We start from the raw sequence: 15,759 nt of genomic DNA, 5'->3' as shown, positions 1-15,759 counted from the left end.
TTGAGCCATGTTAAATATTTATTAAGCTCCCTTGCTACAGAAGAGACAGAAAGAGAGCACAAAATAGAAAACAGAAGAGAAGAAAGTACATCTTAATAGTGTGGAGAGCTGACATTGCAGCCCTTATGTGTGGAAGGTGCAGAATAACCCTCACGTCATAGCATTTAACAGCAAGCACTGCTTCACTACCCACTTTCAGCATTTCAAGTTTAAGAGAGTTGGACAATGGAAGTTTTAAAAACAAAAAAGATTTAAGTAGCAGTAAGATTAGTTTTTCTTCAGTCTTTCATTTCTCCATCAGCACACGATTTTTCCCCGATGAGTTTTCAATATGAAAACACGACGTGTGGAGAATCACACAAACACACAGAGTAATTTTCTCTTTAAAAAGTCAATACAGTTTTAATTGATCTATACAAGCCCCTCTTCTCCCAACATCCTAACACTACTAGATCAAAACAAGTTTTGGTACCTGTATATAAGAAGTAGGTTAAATACCAACGTTAACCCTGTCAGAAGGAAACACATTTTTGTGCGGAAGTGACAGTGGCATTTTAAGTGCCAGCGGCATTTTAAGTGCCAGCATTCAACTGGTTTAGTCTATCACTACTTCAAATAAGAAAAGACCAGGTATACAGGACACTCACCCAGAGTTTTGACCAGCACACCTGATAATCCCATGCAGCAGCAAAATGTTTGGTTTTGAAAAAGAGAAGAGTTCTGTGAGGCTGTTTTTCTGCAACATTCATCATGTAAATAAACATGTAATTTTAACTATTTAATTTACAGAGGCTGGATAATTCCACTTGTTCCAAACTCTACTTGTTTAAGTATCTGATGTTTAAAATGAAGAGATTCACTTAATTCAGTCCTAAAATCCTCACACTCAGCCTTCCATAAGGGCCCACAGTCCATTTTCAGAGATGCACTATACACCTACAAAGATCTGCTCTTTCATGTTAGAAGTTGATAGCTTTGCCAAAAGATGCTGCTAGGTTTGCTTCTCTGAAGGCTTCTGACACTGTCTGTAGAGAGCAAACACAAAATGGTCAAAGTCATTAATAGCTGCATGTAATGATGGCATGTTTGTGTAATCCTGGTATTCAACAGAAGAAACTTACTGGATGGGCATGGCAAACTCTGGCTACGTCTTCACACGATGCTCCATATTCCATAGCAAGGGCAGCTTCATTAACCATTTCACCAGCACCCTGTAATTTAATGGTATTTATAATTAGCACAAATCTTTACGCAGTTGTCCAGGTTCTCCCGAATCAGTAACAGCTCGTAAATAAGCATCTTTTGCTAAAAAAGAAAAGTTGTATTGTAACTAGCGCTTCCGCTGTGTTCTAACATAACTCCTAAGCACTTAATCTATTTGGTGACTGTGCTCAAGCCTAGCGTAAATCTGAACATAATTCTTAATGATAGTATTTGTTCTCTTATTACCGAGAGTTGCTCAAAATCTGGGCATTTTTCCACTACAAGATACTGGTCACACAATAACCACATTCTCAAAGCTACAGTGTACATTATCACTGCTGAAACCTCCCCAAAACTTCAGTGCCCTCCTGGGAAGTTAAACAGATAACGAGATAAACAAAAGCATGTGACTGCATCCGTACCCTCATTTTCACTTGTATTTATGTGTATTCACTCAGAGAACACTTTCTTGAGGAGTCAAAAATACGGAAATCTCCTGTTACATTTTTAGCATTCAGATGCACAATCATAGGATTTTCCCTCAATCCTTTCCCAATGACGAAAACCAGGCTGTCTCACACTGATAAGCCTATGTTGTACTTCCTTTAAGGCATGGTGATTGTTAGATGATTGGCACTGTGAGAGAAAATAATTATCATAACATCTTATTATGTATTTCTATCAGAAATTATGAGAATTGGATTCAGAAACAAAACCCCTATCCACTAGTGCTGACAGTATATCCATCCATAGGAATAAAATTTCCTTTCCAGGAAAACAGAGAGCAGTTTTAGTGTTTCTCTTAAGGAGAGCTGTATACAAAGATGCATGGAAGTGTTCCTGCATACATCTTTAGGGGAAAAAAAAAATAAAATTATTTAAAGCTAAGAAACAAAACAGACAAGAGATTAGGTTCTAACTTTGGAATGTGTGGGACAGTGGAAAACTATACTTTTTCCAAACAGAATTTTCTGATTTCTCATCTTTACAAGGATTTTTAATCGAAGTTCCCTAAGTTACTGAACCCAGATTTGCTGACTGCAGCATAAGGTTACCAGCTTTGCTGAAGTCTGGAGTTCAGAGAGGGAAAAAAAAGAAAACACCAATGAAAAGCCACAGTCTGCTCAGTTCTTCCACAACTTGAGTCAACAGTTCCTGCTGTTCTCTTGAGTATTTGTCAGTATTCACTTAAAAATACAAAACAAAACAAAAACACACCACCCCACATAACTGGTCAGAGAAACCAATTAACCCTAGCAACTCTGGTGTTAGACCCAGCCTTTTTTTTCCCTAAAGTAACATAAAAGTGGGAAGGAGGGCAGGGCTGCAAAAGAGAACAGTAAATAAAAATACATCTACATTAGACTCAAATCCTCCTTTTTATAAGCACCATTTCTCCTAACTTGACAACTACCTTGCAACTGTTCAAGACTAAATAAAAGACCCTTACAAGGCCAAGACAGCAGCACAATTTACAATACTTACTGCGCCTAAAATGTGAGCACCCAGCATCCTGTCCGTTGATTTTTGACTAAGTATCTTCACCATGCCATCTGTGTCAGCATTTGTCTTTGCTCTACTGTTGGCAGCAAATGGAAATTTCCCGATTTTGTATTCTATACCCTACAAAACAGGTACGTGTCACTGAGTTAATGACTAACAAGAACAATGGAACCACAATAGATGGCTCGTATGTTACTAACTCATGTCCCTTCCCACCCAAACTATTCTATGACTCTATACAGACAATTCGGTAAGTACAAGAACAGAAACAATACAAAAATAAAAGACAGAGCAATGCATTGGAACAACCACTAAAAGGGGCATAAGGGGAGTATTAAAAAAAGATTAATTAGCAAAGGAACAACATTAACTTCACAGAATAGAAGTCATGAAAGAGAACTGTGATCCTTGGAAGAGCGGCGTGCAAGAGGGAATCATTCAATCATACACCCCATGCAATAAATTCATACGTAGAAATTATCCTGGAAAAAGTAACAAGATAACTACTAGACAATGAAACCATGCTCAAGATGGAAGAACAGTTTTGTCTGAGAACATAAACAGTACCTCTTCTTTCAGCTGTTCTTCTGATTTGCCAACCCAGGCCACTTCAGGGTGAGTGTATATCACAGAAGGTACGCAGTTATAGTCAATGTGAACTGCTCCCCCAGCCATCCCTTCTACACAGAGAATGCCTTCATCCTCAGCTTTGTGGGCCAGCATAGGTCCAGCAACTACATCACCAATAGCATAGATGCTATCAGACCAATGAAACAGAATAAGACACTGTTTAAAAACATCCTAGCACACCTAGGCTACCTTATATAAGAGTCAGTTTGAAACATGTTACTGAAAACTCTAATCAAAACAGATTAAAATACTAAATTTAAAAAGAAATACTAAGTGTAAAAGAGCACTTTCCACAGAATGACCACACTTCAAGAAGTACTAGTGACATGAAATACACATAGTGACTTTCAAATTACAAAACTTAAAGGTTGACTAAAAATCTGAAATACACAGAAATCCTGAGTTTTCCTTTCAGAAAAGAAAGCTATATTCTACAATTAGAAACAAAAAATGCTTCAATAGATTAAAGTTTTAAAAATAGGAGTTCTGCTTAAAAGAATTTAAAAATATTTAGTCTTACTTACTTCGGAATTTTGGTTTGGAATCTGTTATTGACTGGGATTCTCCCCCTCTTATCAAGTTCAATTCCAATATCCTCAAGCCCTAGATTTTTTGTAAAAGGACGTCTACCGATGCAAACTAGGAGCACATCACAGGTTATTACTTCTGCCTTGCCACCAGCAGCAGCTTCAACACTATAGAAAAATAAGTAACAAAAACACTAAGCTGTAAACTTTCAGCGGATTTCCCTGACTAGTAACTAATATGGGCCAGATGGTGACCTACTGCCTGGATCTGGCATTCAAAAACACTTGCATGTAGGGCCATATATTCTGAGCAAGCCTTCTTCTGGCCCAAGAACCAAAACACCTGTTAGCAACTGCCCGGCATCAGGTGCATCCCTCCAGTCCATCTTTGTGTTTAACTGCACACAGAACAAGTTCAGTTCACGTGCTCTAAGAGCCAAACCATGGTAAGTGAGGATAAGTAGGAAGTGCATCTCAAAAGCACACTCCTGAACCAAAATGAAACTCTAAACACAGGGACAGACGATATGAGAGATCCAACCAGCATCAGCGTGGTACACAAAGAAGCCCAAATCTAGGACCTTTACAACTGTGGAGGATAGACTATCCCAAGGTATGGCAACAGAGCAAATACAAGTCACCATACTAACACACCAGTGAAAGAAATATTTAAGCCTACTTTTGTTAAGTAACATTAAGCGTTTTCTTAAAACTCAAACTACAGTTTCTGCATAGAAAATACATTAACAAGAACAGAAGTAGTGTATACATATAGACTTACAAAGCAAATTTGCTTTATGTGTTCCAGTATTAGCTGCTAATCTGTAAGTCTTCAAAGGGCTCGAGTGTAGCCGTTAAAAGACACTTGGGGGTAGTTTCATTCATTTCTCCACAAAGGCAATAAAATCTCTGCCACACTTATTTTGAGACAAGAGGAGGTTTGGACAAAACAACCCTTCCAGTAAGCAGCCAAGAATTAACGGCTTGAAAATGACTGTATGAACGACCGTGATATTTGTGTTAATTATACCAGAAACAAAGATCTTCCATGAAAAGAATGATTTAGACTTCTGTTTTTATTACTCATCTCACTGTAACAACACTGGTTTGATACTAGCACGCCTTCAACTCAAGGCAATGAAGCCTCTCCTGTATAAGCAATCTAGAACTCAATAAACGCAAAATTACGAGCTCTGCAAGGTACACTACAGGATATAAGTTAAATTCCACTAAAGAATTAAGTTTCATCCTAAATTAATTTTTTCCTGTTTAAAAAATAATATCAGACTGTATTTTTAAAGCAAGTAACATTAAGGTTTGATGGACTGGAAGGAAGAATATATATATAGCATTCCTTTAGTTTATGTTAAACACTTACGCTACATCGATTTTTCCATCTGGTTTCTTAGTAGCACCAGTAACTTTGGTGTTAAGTTTAAACTTAAGTCCCTGTTTCTGAAGAATACGTTGGAAGTTTTTAGAGATCTCCATGTCAATTCCCATTCCACCAACATGGCCCATGAACTCAACAGCTGTCACATCTGCACCGAGGCGCTGCCAAACTGAACCCTGCAATCACAACAATATAGGTAAAAAGAGGTTTTGAAAAGCAAATTTCAGATTTCTCTACTTAAATATTTACCACAGATTGTAAACTTTTCAAAAGCAGGACAATACACAACAGCAAACTGATCAGTTTTCACAAATGCTACAGTGTAGCATTTCTGTAGAATAAAACAAGTCCAACTTTCCCCAGTCTTTCAAATATATATATATATTTTATCACTGCTTATTTGCATACCCAAAATTTCAATGAACATATTAATGGAATGAAGCTTTTAAAGAAATAGCTAACAAAACACTTAAGTATAAATTAGGCATATTTTAGGTTATACACATGGAACAACTGAAAAGCTAAAAATCTGAACATAGCTCAGAAAACCCAAAGGAAATTGCTTGTGGTGTTCTAATACCACTACAAATCAAATCAATACCACATTAAGGAAATTTTATGCAATAAAATGGAAGCACTGTTGCTTTTGTATGTATTTATAACCATAACCACTATCATCAGCTTAACCAACAAAACCCATGCACACCCTATTTACCTGCAGTTACCCACATCCAACCAACACAGTTATTTCACTTTGCTTACTCTTTCCTTGCTTGATGGTCAGCAGGCTAAGCAACCACCACGCAGATGTGTAATTTTTCAAGCAGTTGCAAGACCAAACATACATCCTTTTTGAACCACACAGGTATGAGGCAAAAGACCTCAGACCAAGACAAACTACAAAGTCTCCACTCCTTTGGTTACATAGAATGTGTACAATCATACCACAGAAAAATGTCTTGGGATTAACTGCTACACACAAGAATTTATCCTGGCTTAAAATGAACTTAAAAAAAGTTCTCTCACCTATACATAGAGTGGGTACAAACCTCAGTGAAAGTAAACCCCCCCACCCCCCCAAAAAAACCCAAACTATATGTGAAGACCTGCATGTTCCTCTCATTTCTCTGCTTAGCTAGCCAGCTGCAGGAGTACTGATCCTACAAACACTCATCCCAGCTTTTCTAGTAGAAAAGGGAGCTAGCAGGCTATGAAGTCTGAACAGTTTCATACCACTCACTCAACCAAACACCCGTTAAATCACAGCAACACAATCAAATATAACACAAAAATAACACCCTATTCCTTTATAAATTACAGCCTAAGTGGCTTAAATATCCTCTCACCAGTTCCACACCAATGACTCCTGCGCCAATGACAACCATCTTTTCAGGAACTTTTTTCAGTGACAGTGCACCAGTGGATGACACAATATTATCTTCATCAATCTAATGACAGAGAAATCCACAAAGGGAGGTTTACAATCTCTTTTATACATTCTATACAAAGCACACAGAAGGTGAAGTGCAATCAGATGCAAAAAATCATATCCACATAATTTAATGTGTAATAACACATTGAAAAAAGTACCATTAAGATTTCAAATACATACAGTAATTCCAGGGAAGGGAGCAACTTCTGAGCCTGTGGCTATAAGTATGTTCTTTGTATTAATAACTTGCGTGCTGCCATCTTCTTTGGTTGCAGTGACTTGGTTTTTGCCAGTTATTTTTCCAAACCCAGATACATGCACAACCTTTAGTAATCAGAACACAGTAAATTTAGATTCAAAATACTTACAAAAGTTATGCTACATTTAATCTGAATCTCACTAATGCTTTATAGAAGCTGCTCACACGCACCTTTGCATCACCATCTGGTACAAATCACAAAGGAATTGTTATACTGTTCTTTAAGTAGATTAAGAAAGAAGGAACTGTTGATTTAAAAATTTCCCAGAGAGATGCAATCAAATTCTGCCCTTGCTGAGTCAGTCAATTTAATTTGTTTATGTGGGAAGAATATGAAAATGTAAAAGGCAAGAAAGTCAAATCAGAAAAAATAATGGATACATCTCAGTGTATAATCCACACCAACCTTGTTTTGTTTAAATAAATGAGCAATTCCACCTGTTAAGGCCTTCACTGCACCACTCTTCTGTTCCATCATCTTCTCTAGATTCAAACGAATTCCTGTAACTAAAGGAAAAAGAAAAAACTTCTATCAAGCATTGCACTGTTGCTATTTAAAGGAGCTAACCTAAACACAACTAACAGCTCTGACACAGTAAGATGTGTTGAATGGTCCTACTTAATGCTGAAGGTTACATTCAACAACTGCTATGTTAAAAAGCAGTATTACACTTCTCAAATACAACTTAGCTATCCAGAAGTCAAGGTTTCAGGAGCAGACATACGTCCCTAACCCTCCAACTGACAGGTAAAGGACATTATTTATAAGTCTATATAGTTTTCTGGTCAGAAAACTTTCGTAGTCAGATCTGAATGATTAAATTTGCTTGTTAATGGAAACAATTTATGTTAACAGGCACTGACAAGCTGCTCTTCATACTCACTTTCAATTCCTCTACTAGCAAAATCTTTTCCATGGGCCAAGTGATACAGATGCGAGTTGTTCAGCAAGGCCTAAAATACACAGAGAAATGTGAACTGGGACACACATTTACAATTTAATTAGTTATTTACTGTACTATAAGGAAAAAATAAATATGATCTTATTTTCAAAACTTTCTCACTGTTTAGAAAAAGTCTGACATTTTCAAATTTAAAAAGGTGTATTTCAAACACAGAAATTATACACAGTAGCTCTAATTGAAGTGTTTTATAAAGTCAGATATTTAACATTAAAATAGAAAATAGTTAAAATTTGCACCTATCTTTTTTGCTCATTTCACTAGAGAAACTAGAAATGACTTCATGACGATTAAAAAAATAGGAACAGACTTTAAGCAGAGGAAAGAAAGATGATTCTGACAGACTCACAGGAGAATTTCCTTATTACCTCAGACAAGAGATCACTTGTCAAAAACTGGCTAAGGAAAACCTATACTGAAATCTCTGTTAAAATTTTAGCCCTTGTAGACATATAAGAGTTAAATTTTGTAGTTGAGGAGCTGTGCTAAAGTTACTACAACTATATAGCTAGTTGATGGGAAGCTACATGGGTTAGAGCTAGCTCAGGACACTGGACATCCAGAATTCAAAATTAAATTCAGAATAGTTTTTATAACAACGTTTATAAATCAGCAGCTTGAAATGCAGAACTTTAGAACTGTATTTGGATTAGAAATAGCAATGTAGTTAGGGAGGGATTTTAGTAAGAAAAATGATGACTTCTACTATAGTGATAATTTCATGTTTGGGATGACTATAATTTCAAGGACAACAGTGCCAAGTCTGTGCAGATTGAAAGCAGGCAGAGTAAAACATTCAAAGCACATTTTCGGATACCTTCCTTATATATACATGCTTGAGTAAAACTAACACTGTCAAAATAAGATAATACCATTTTTACCAGTAAGTCATATCAACTCTCACTCTTGAAAATTCATCTGCCCATTTCACATAACTGTCACAACCCTGAATCTGCAACATTCAACATTACTTAAGACATAGTCACTGCTTAAGAATTCAGCAGTTAAAAATGAAAAAAATTCCATGCCCAACATACTATGCTGGGTGGCTTTTTGAAAAGGAATTTTCAAATAGTTTGTTATTGCCTCAGTGTACGCAGCTACATATCCATTTCTTAAGAAATTTATTGCCACTCAAAAAAAATTCTGGATAACACTGAGTTTAGCCATGGGTTCAAAAGTACTTTCTTAAGAACTTCAAAGGATATAAAGAAAAGGACTCAAGAAGAAAAGTTAGTTAAACAGATCCTAGTAGAGTTCCAAACTTTCAAAGTAACATTGTGTTGATCTACACCTCATTTTTGAGTTTTTCCTTGGTATATTTAAGACATTTGGAACTTCATTAGAACTATTAGTAAAATGTTTAGGGAAATTAATATATCATTTAAATAACTTTGTATTTGTACTGTATTTTCTTCTACCATGTGAATGGAACCTCTCTGAGTAAACAGATTAGAAATAGCAATATAGTTTAAGAGGGATCCTGGTATGAAAATTATGTGTTACTACAGCCATTACACACCTGGCATTACCAGTGTCTTCCTCCACCTGCTGGGTGCCAGTGAGGCAGACTCATTAGCACCCAGTTAGACAGACCAGTTTAGACTAATACAGCTACCTAGCAATAGCACTGTTCTTACAAGGCCCTAAAGTTCTGAAATTATTTTAAACTGGACTGTGAATGTCAAATACTAGGTTCTTCTGAATTTCTTCTTAACTCTCCTTTCTTTCAGAATGCACGCCTTGGACTCTCCCTTTTCTCTCCCTACCTGCACTACTCCACACAAGCACCACCAGCCCCACTCTCCAGGTCATCTTTTGGGGCTGGTAAGAATACTGCTTTAGCTTAGACTAATATTTCAAGAGCTAATCAACTAGGCTTTTTCTACAATCAATGGAGAGAGACAGTTATCTTCAGAACACGGTGCATCCAGTCAATACCAGAATTCACGATTTTTCAGGGGTGCCCCTCTCCCTCTAATTTATATTTCGTTTTTCTACCCTAGTGACACAGTTCAGCATTCCTTTAACATCATCATGGACAAAATTACTGGTTTATTTTGAACAAACTAATACGAGGCAATCAAGAACTTCACATGGTAGACTGCAGGAGGTACAACCATCTGAATCAGTAAAAACTGTAGTCAGTTACTGGTTACAACACAGACTCAACAGCTCATGCGAGTGAGAAGATACATCAGTGTGCACTTCTGGTTTTCATTCTCTTCCTGCCTTTCTTTTGGGAAAGCCTACAAAACAGAGTTTGCAAACAAAACTTTTCTGTTGAGCAAATAAAATGTTAACCCTTTGTGTTATTTATCTGGATCCCCAGCTTACTCAGATTGCAACTTCAATTTTTAAAGAAAGTACATCAATCTTTGAAAGAGATTAAGGAGGAGTTTCTCACGCAATACATATAATATCTGTTGTTTCCAATGAAGTTATTACAAACTATGTACACTCACCTTGGACGGAATACATCCAACATTCAAACAAGTTCCACCTAAGGTTTCATTTTTTTCTACACAGACAGTCTGAGGAAGAAGAGGGGAAACAAAAGAACTTTTTAGCAATACTATGCCACCATTCCCTTACAGGGTACCTGACAAATTAGAATTGATGACAAAGACTAAGCATTTACCTAATAACTCATCCTCTACAAGTGTGTCATTTTCATTCCTAGATTTATTTTGTGGCTCAGATTTCCCCTCCCTCATTTTTTTCCTAACTTAAAAACCACAAAATAGCTCTTTGCAACAAAATTCTCCACCAGAAGAGACCCACGTTCCCCACTGCACCATTTATACTCTCATACAAGTTTAAGTGCTGCTGCTCTGCTTCAAAAATCCACAAAGTTGCCTCAATTAAATACAACACCCAGTTCTGTTGAAAGATGTTCCCTTTACACGTAAAAAAACCTGCAAAAAGAAAAAAAATGTAAAACAAGCACAAGATTCAAACCAAAACCAACATTTCCCTCTATAACACACTATCCTGCAACTCCCATTGCTATAAAGTTGTGCCAATACCTATAAAGAAAGAAAGAATAAAAATCAAGTCAAGCAAAGTCAAGCAAAAATAAGGTAAATACCAACCAGGATGGAAAACATTTCATCTCCTTTTTATCACCTTTCCAACAAAGTATGCAAAGGAAAAAACAACTAACAAAGCTTCAAGCAAAAACACATCACTTGCAGGGGAGAAGAGTATCATAAACATTTTTATAGAAACAAAAGAATTGTTATCTCCTTCTTTGCAAGGTGCACGCATGTTCAAAATAATAGTTCCTGCGTTTATACTCCAAGACCTCCCATCTGCTGACAGAAGTGACTATGCAGGTGGAAGCCTTTCATCATTTCTTTCAAACTGCTGCTTCTGTGTTAAAGTAGAGGTGACAGTAACATGAAGAGCAGGATTTACCTTATCAAAACACAGAAACACACTGAGACATGCTCAGCCCTTCCTCCTGTTTTAAGCATATGAAAGCAAGAAAATGATCCAAGGGCTTTAAAAGCTGCACTATGGATCAAACAACACCAGACTGCTTCTACCTTTACCCGATAAGGAGGTTCTGCCTCATCCACTTTACATCAACCCTTCCACAAGGCCAAGCAAAGCCGTTGAAAAGCCAATGCCCAGAGAACAGGATGGTGTGGCGGTGATACAAGGACTTAAAGCTTGTGCTAGCAGACGTAGCACTAAAACTGAAGGTTAAAGTTCAGTATTTCAGTAGAGAGACCCAGGTTCTTCCATGGATGCTATAATTATAGAATTCTCTTTGCTAGTCTCACACAAACATCTCCTTATATTCCTCAAGAACAGCATAAAATTCTTCACATTTATTTAGCACTACAGGTGACACATGCAAGCACGTCCACGTATTGTGTCCACCTGAGCTAGCACTGAAGCAGTATAACAAAATTATTTTTTGCCATGAGGAAAACAGAACCCAATGGACTTCTCAGCCTCCTTGTATAAGGTATCCTGTTGTTAACCACAAACAGGAAGGACCTCAGGACACCGTTACTCCAAGAAAAGCCGACATATAGTCACAAAAAGACAGCTTTAGAATAAACAAATATGCACTTTCATGGTGGAAGGCATAAATCTCAACTAAAACCTGTAGCACGGAGCACCTTTTTTCTCAGGTACTAATACCTCAATAACAACATACATCTAAAAGCAAGAGTATTTGTTAAAATAAAAAAAGAATTCACAAACATGGATAAAGACAACTCAAATATCTGCACTAGGTCACAGGCAGATGTAAAACTTCTTAATGGAATATCAAACATTTATATTTTGGTACAGTTACACATCAGAAGGCTGAAAGATACGCAACAAGACATCACTGAAACCCAGTTGTGGGAGTAATGACCAATGAGGAACATCACTCAGAATAACAGAAAAGCTGAGGTTGAAGGGATCTCCTCTGGAGGCCATCTAGTCAAACCTCCTGCTTCAAACAGTCAACATCAAAGATGTATCAGGTGGCTCAGGGCCTTGTACAGCAAAGTTCTGAAAATACCCAAGGGTGAAGACTACATGCCATCCGGGCCCCCGTTCCAGCATTTCACAGGAACTCCATTCATCAAGAGGAGTCCCAGCCCCTACAGGTGGTCTAATCAACTGATTTCTGCCATGAAGTCCACATGTCATAATTCAGAAGCACTGGGAAATATCCACCAGCAGGAACAGGCTCAAGACTGCTAGCATTGCCTTCTCAGATTTAAAAATAATTAACAGAAGAATAATGCAGTGCCAAGAGCATAAGTTGGTCTCATATTAAGGAGGGAAGGCAGAAAAATATCCTGCTGAAGTCACATTCCATACTTTCCTAAGTTTAGAAAATGTGAAATACATTATGCACATATAACTACCTCAAATACTCAACTAAATGACACTTCATTAGCACATATAAGAAAAAAGTTGCCTCTTTCAAAAGGCATTAAAAGACAACAGAAAGAACAACAGAGATGAACATAAATAAATGTAAATCAGATACTATAGTATTTCTACAGGCGCCTTTTCACCTCTAAAATTCTCACACGGCAATGGAATTCCGCTACTCACATTCAAAAAGCACATCAGCTGAACACTGTTTTTTCCTCTTTCGAGTTCCCTCAGTCTGTTCTTCAGGACAGTTTTTCAGTGGTCTTTTTGTCACTGCCTCCTTTTTTTTTTTTTTTAAATTATCTTTGTTGGGAGAAAAATTCCTTTCTAGCATTCTTTTCCCACCTTCGCTTCCACAGGAGTATAAGCCCACCTCAGTTATCACTTCCAATCAAAAGCAAGCTGTCCTGAGCAGGTTTGTCAGTAGCAGGGCTATAGACAGTAATACCTTCACATCCCCTATCAACTCCCGTATAATCTGGGTAAGTGACATAAAGAAAGATTACTGACATGTCAACAGCCTCTGGTGGTCCAAGATGTGACAGGAGAATTTCAGTATGACAGAAACACCTTTCAAGTTAATCTGGATGAATGCTGTCTAAGTGAGGTTTCATCTCACCTTAAATCCAAGCTGAGCTGCTTTGATAGCAGCAACATACCCTCCAGGACCAGAGCCAATAACTGTGACATCAGCATCAACTGAAACAGAGAATATATGAGTTACTTTTGCTTCAGCATTAAAATTTTACTGCAGGAATACCTGTTTATCATTTCTGAAATAATTCGTGTTTGAAAATAAATTTTTTTTAAAAAAAAGCAAAATAGCTATTAAAAATGATGCAACTTAGTAAACTAGGTTTAGATACGTAAATTACTCCTCACATCTAAAAGTAACTTTCTGGACAAAGTGAAAGGCTGTGTGGAGGTATTCACTCTGCAATAAAGCCAGCCAGTCTTAAGTTTTACAGGGAAAATAATGTAAAATGAAATTTTAATTTTAAAAAATGAATTCTGCCTGACCCATCCCTCTTGCTACAGATCCTTTAAGAACTTAGCCCAAGATGTCCAAGTAGTTTATTATCTTTGCAACATAGCTTCTACTGATGTTTAGTGTGAAAGATAAATGCTTACTGAACACCATAAAATCAGTAGTTCAACAAGGAGAAAATATGGCTGAAATAAGATATCTGTGCAACCTCTATTGATTATGAATACAGCAGAAGCAATGAACTTTGTACCTAATTCATATCTCGCAATCACAGTCTCCTCTGGAGTATTAATTATCATCACTGTTCTTATGTTATATAAAGTTTAACTTCTATTTATAGCTTTAGCTTGATATCAAATAAGGCAACTAAGCCACCATTTTTCATCTAAAGCTGCATGCTGACATGGATTCCACTGTCACCTGGAAGACTGCTTTCCAAATGTGAAGTACTGTTTTGGTTTTTAGGGGGGTTGGGATTTGTCTGGGGGATTTTCTTTGTCCAAAGAAATTCTTCACAATTAAATACCTTGATCAGCATAGGTCCTTTGTGGCACTGCACAAATTCCCTGGAGACCATGATGAATTCGATCAAAATGGCTTCTCTAGAAAGGGAAAAAACACCTTAGTTTTAAAAGTTGAAGCCTACCCTTGAAGAAAAATAAGCATTCAGCCACACACAGACAAACACACAGTTACAGTTGCCAGTTAACCAAACCAGGAACAACACGAATAAAGCAGACACGGAGAACACTGACTGGAACAAGAGGTAGAAGTTGCGCTGCCATTTACCTGCTCTGCAACCTCAGCCGATCACTACACCTGTTTTCATGTCAGCCTTGCCTAAGGCTGCCTCTAACCACACAAACTTTCAACTCTTGACATGGGGCTCTCAAACCACTTAATAACACAAATTAGACACCCAGAGGAGTTTATGAAGAGTCCTGTTGTTCCAAAACCATTCCCTTTGGCCACTCCTGTGCACAGGCAGCACCTCAGAGGAGTTTCTGGAGTGCAAGGTTGTTTTTATAGCAATGGGACAGCACAGCACGGCTGCTACAAGCATCTCACGGGCTCATCATCCCGTAACCGCCGTAGAGGACGCTCCTGGAAATATTTCTGAAGTTCTGAACGCTGCCCAAAAGGCGGGAAGCGGCCCTCTGACAGCTGCCGGTTTCCACAGCCACAAAGGACTCCGCCCGCCCGCCCTCCCGGCTCCGCCCGGCCGCGGCCTCCTGCGGGCCGGGACACCCTTCCTGCGCCCTCGGGAGCCAACAAATTGGGCGGCGGCAGGGCCACGACCCCGAGCCCACCCCCCTCCCCGGCCAGGCGACACCGCGGGCACCGCGTCACCTCAGCCGAGCCGAGGCGGCGCTGGGCGAGGAGCGGCTGCCCGTCCCTGCGAAGGAGGCGAGAGCAGAGAAGGGCGCGAAGAGCGGCCAAGCCCCGCGGCCGCCGCAGGGCGCCTGCTCCAGCCCCGCCCGCCCCCGGCGACCGGGTGGGGGGGGCGTGAGGAAAGCCCAGGCCCGAGCCCCCAAGCCCAGCGCGGCGCGGTTCATCTCTCCCCGCCCGCCCCGCGGCAGCGCCGCCCCGCTGCCGGCACCGTACCCGAGCGAGCGCGCAGCAGACGCGGCCCCAGCGCTGCATGTCCGCCCCTCCGGCCTGCGCCCCGCAGCCGCCGCTCCAAGGACTCCGCGGACGCGCGCAGGCGCAATGGGGCGGGGGAGGGAGGGGGAGCGGCGGCCGCGCGGCGGGAGGAGAGCAGCGGGCGCCGCCGCGCGACCAGGCCCCCTGGCGGAAGCGGCGGCCAAGTACAGGGCTGGGAGCGGCGCTCGGGGGCGGGGCCTGAGGGGAGCGGGGCGTGGCTATGCAGATGAGGCTCTTAAAGCGGCAGGGCGCTGCCAGGGTCGGTCTGCACAGCCGAGAGTAGCCTTACCCGGCACCGAAATGGACGCTCAGGTCAAGCAAAGCA

The 15,759-nt window shown here is 39.5% G+C and overlaps 1 protein-coding gene across 3 annotated transcripts; it reads right to left on the bottom strand.

Moving 5' to 3' along the window:
- On the bottom strand, positions 1-15,492 carry DLD (dihydrolipoamide dehydrogenase). Of its 3 annotated transcripts, none has more exons than XM_086746651.1 (14): positions 15,396-15,492; positions 14,317-14,392; positions 13,422-13,501; positions 10,375-10,443; positions 7,832-7,901; positions 7,354-7,454; positions 6,869-7,012; positions 6,603-6,704; positions 5,242-5,432; positions 3,861-4,031; positions 3,274-3,463; positions 2,689-2,826; positions 1,122-1,211; positions 1-1,025 (listed from the first exon to the last, which is right to left on the bottom strand). In XM_086746651.1, exons 1-14 carry the CDS (start codon positions 15,432-15,434, stop codon positions 960-962), a joined length of 1,527 nt encoding a protein of 508 aa, XP_086602777.1. In that variant the 5' UTR covers positions 15,435-15,492; the 3' UTR covers positions 1-959. The 3 variants fall into 3 exon arrangements, with proteins under 3 accessions (XP_086602777.1, XP_086602791.1, XP_086602784.1); XM_086746665.1 differs by lacking the exon at positions 15,396-15,492 and adding an exon at positions 12,983-13,280 and having other exon boundaries at positions 14,317-14,334; XM_086746658.1 differs by lacking the exon at positions 10,375-10,443.
- Positions 15,493-15,759: the final 267 nt, after the last annotated feature.

This window comes from Chlamydotis macqueenii, chromosome 1 (genome assembly GCF_036417535.1).
Source record: "Chlamydotis macqueenii isolate bChlMac1 chromosome 1, bChlMac1.mat, whole genome shotgun sequence".
In the NCBI taxonomy this organism is placed as follows: domain Eukaryota; kingdom Metazoa; phylum Chordata; class Aves; order Otidiformes; family Otididae; genus Chlamydotis; species Chlamydotis macqueenii.
Note: the sequence above shows the minus strand (reverse complement) of the source record. Positions and strands in the feature narration are given on the sequence as shown.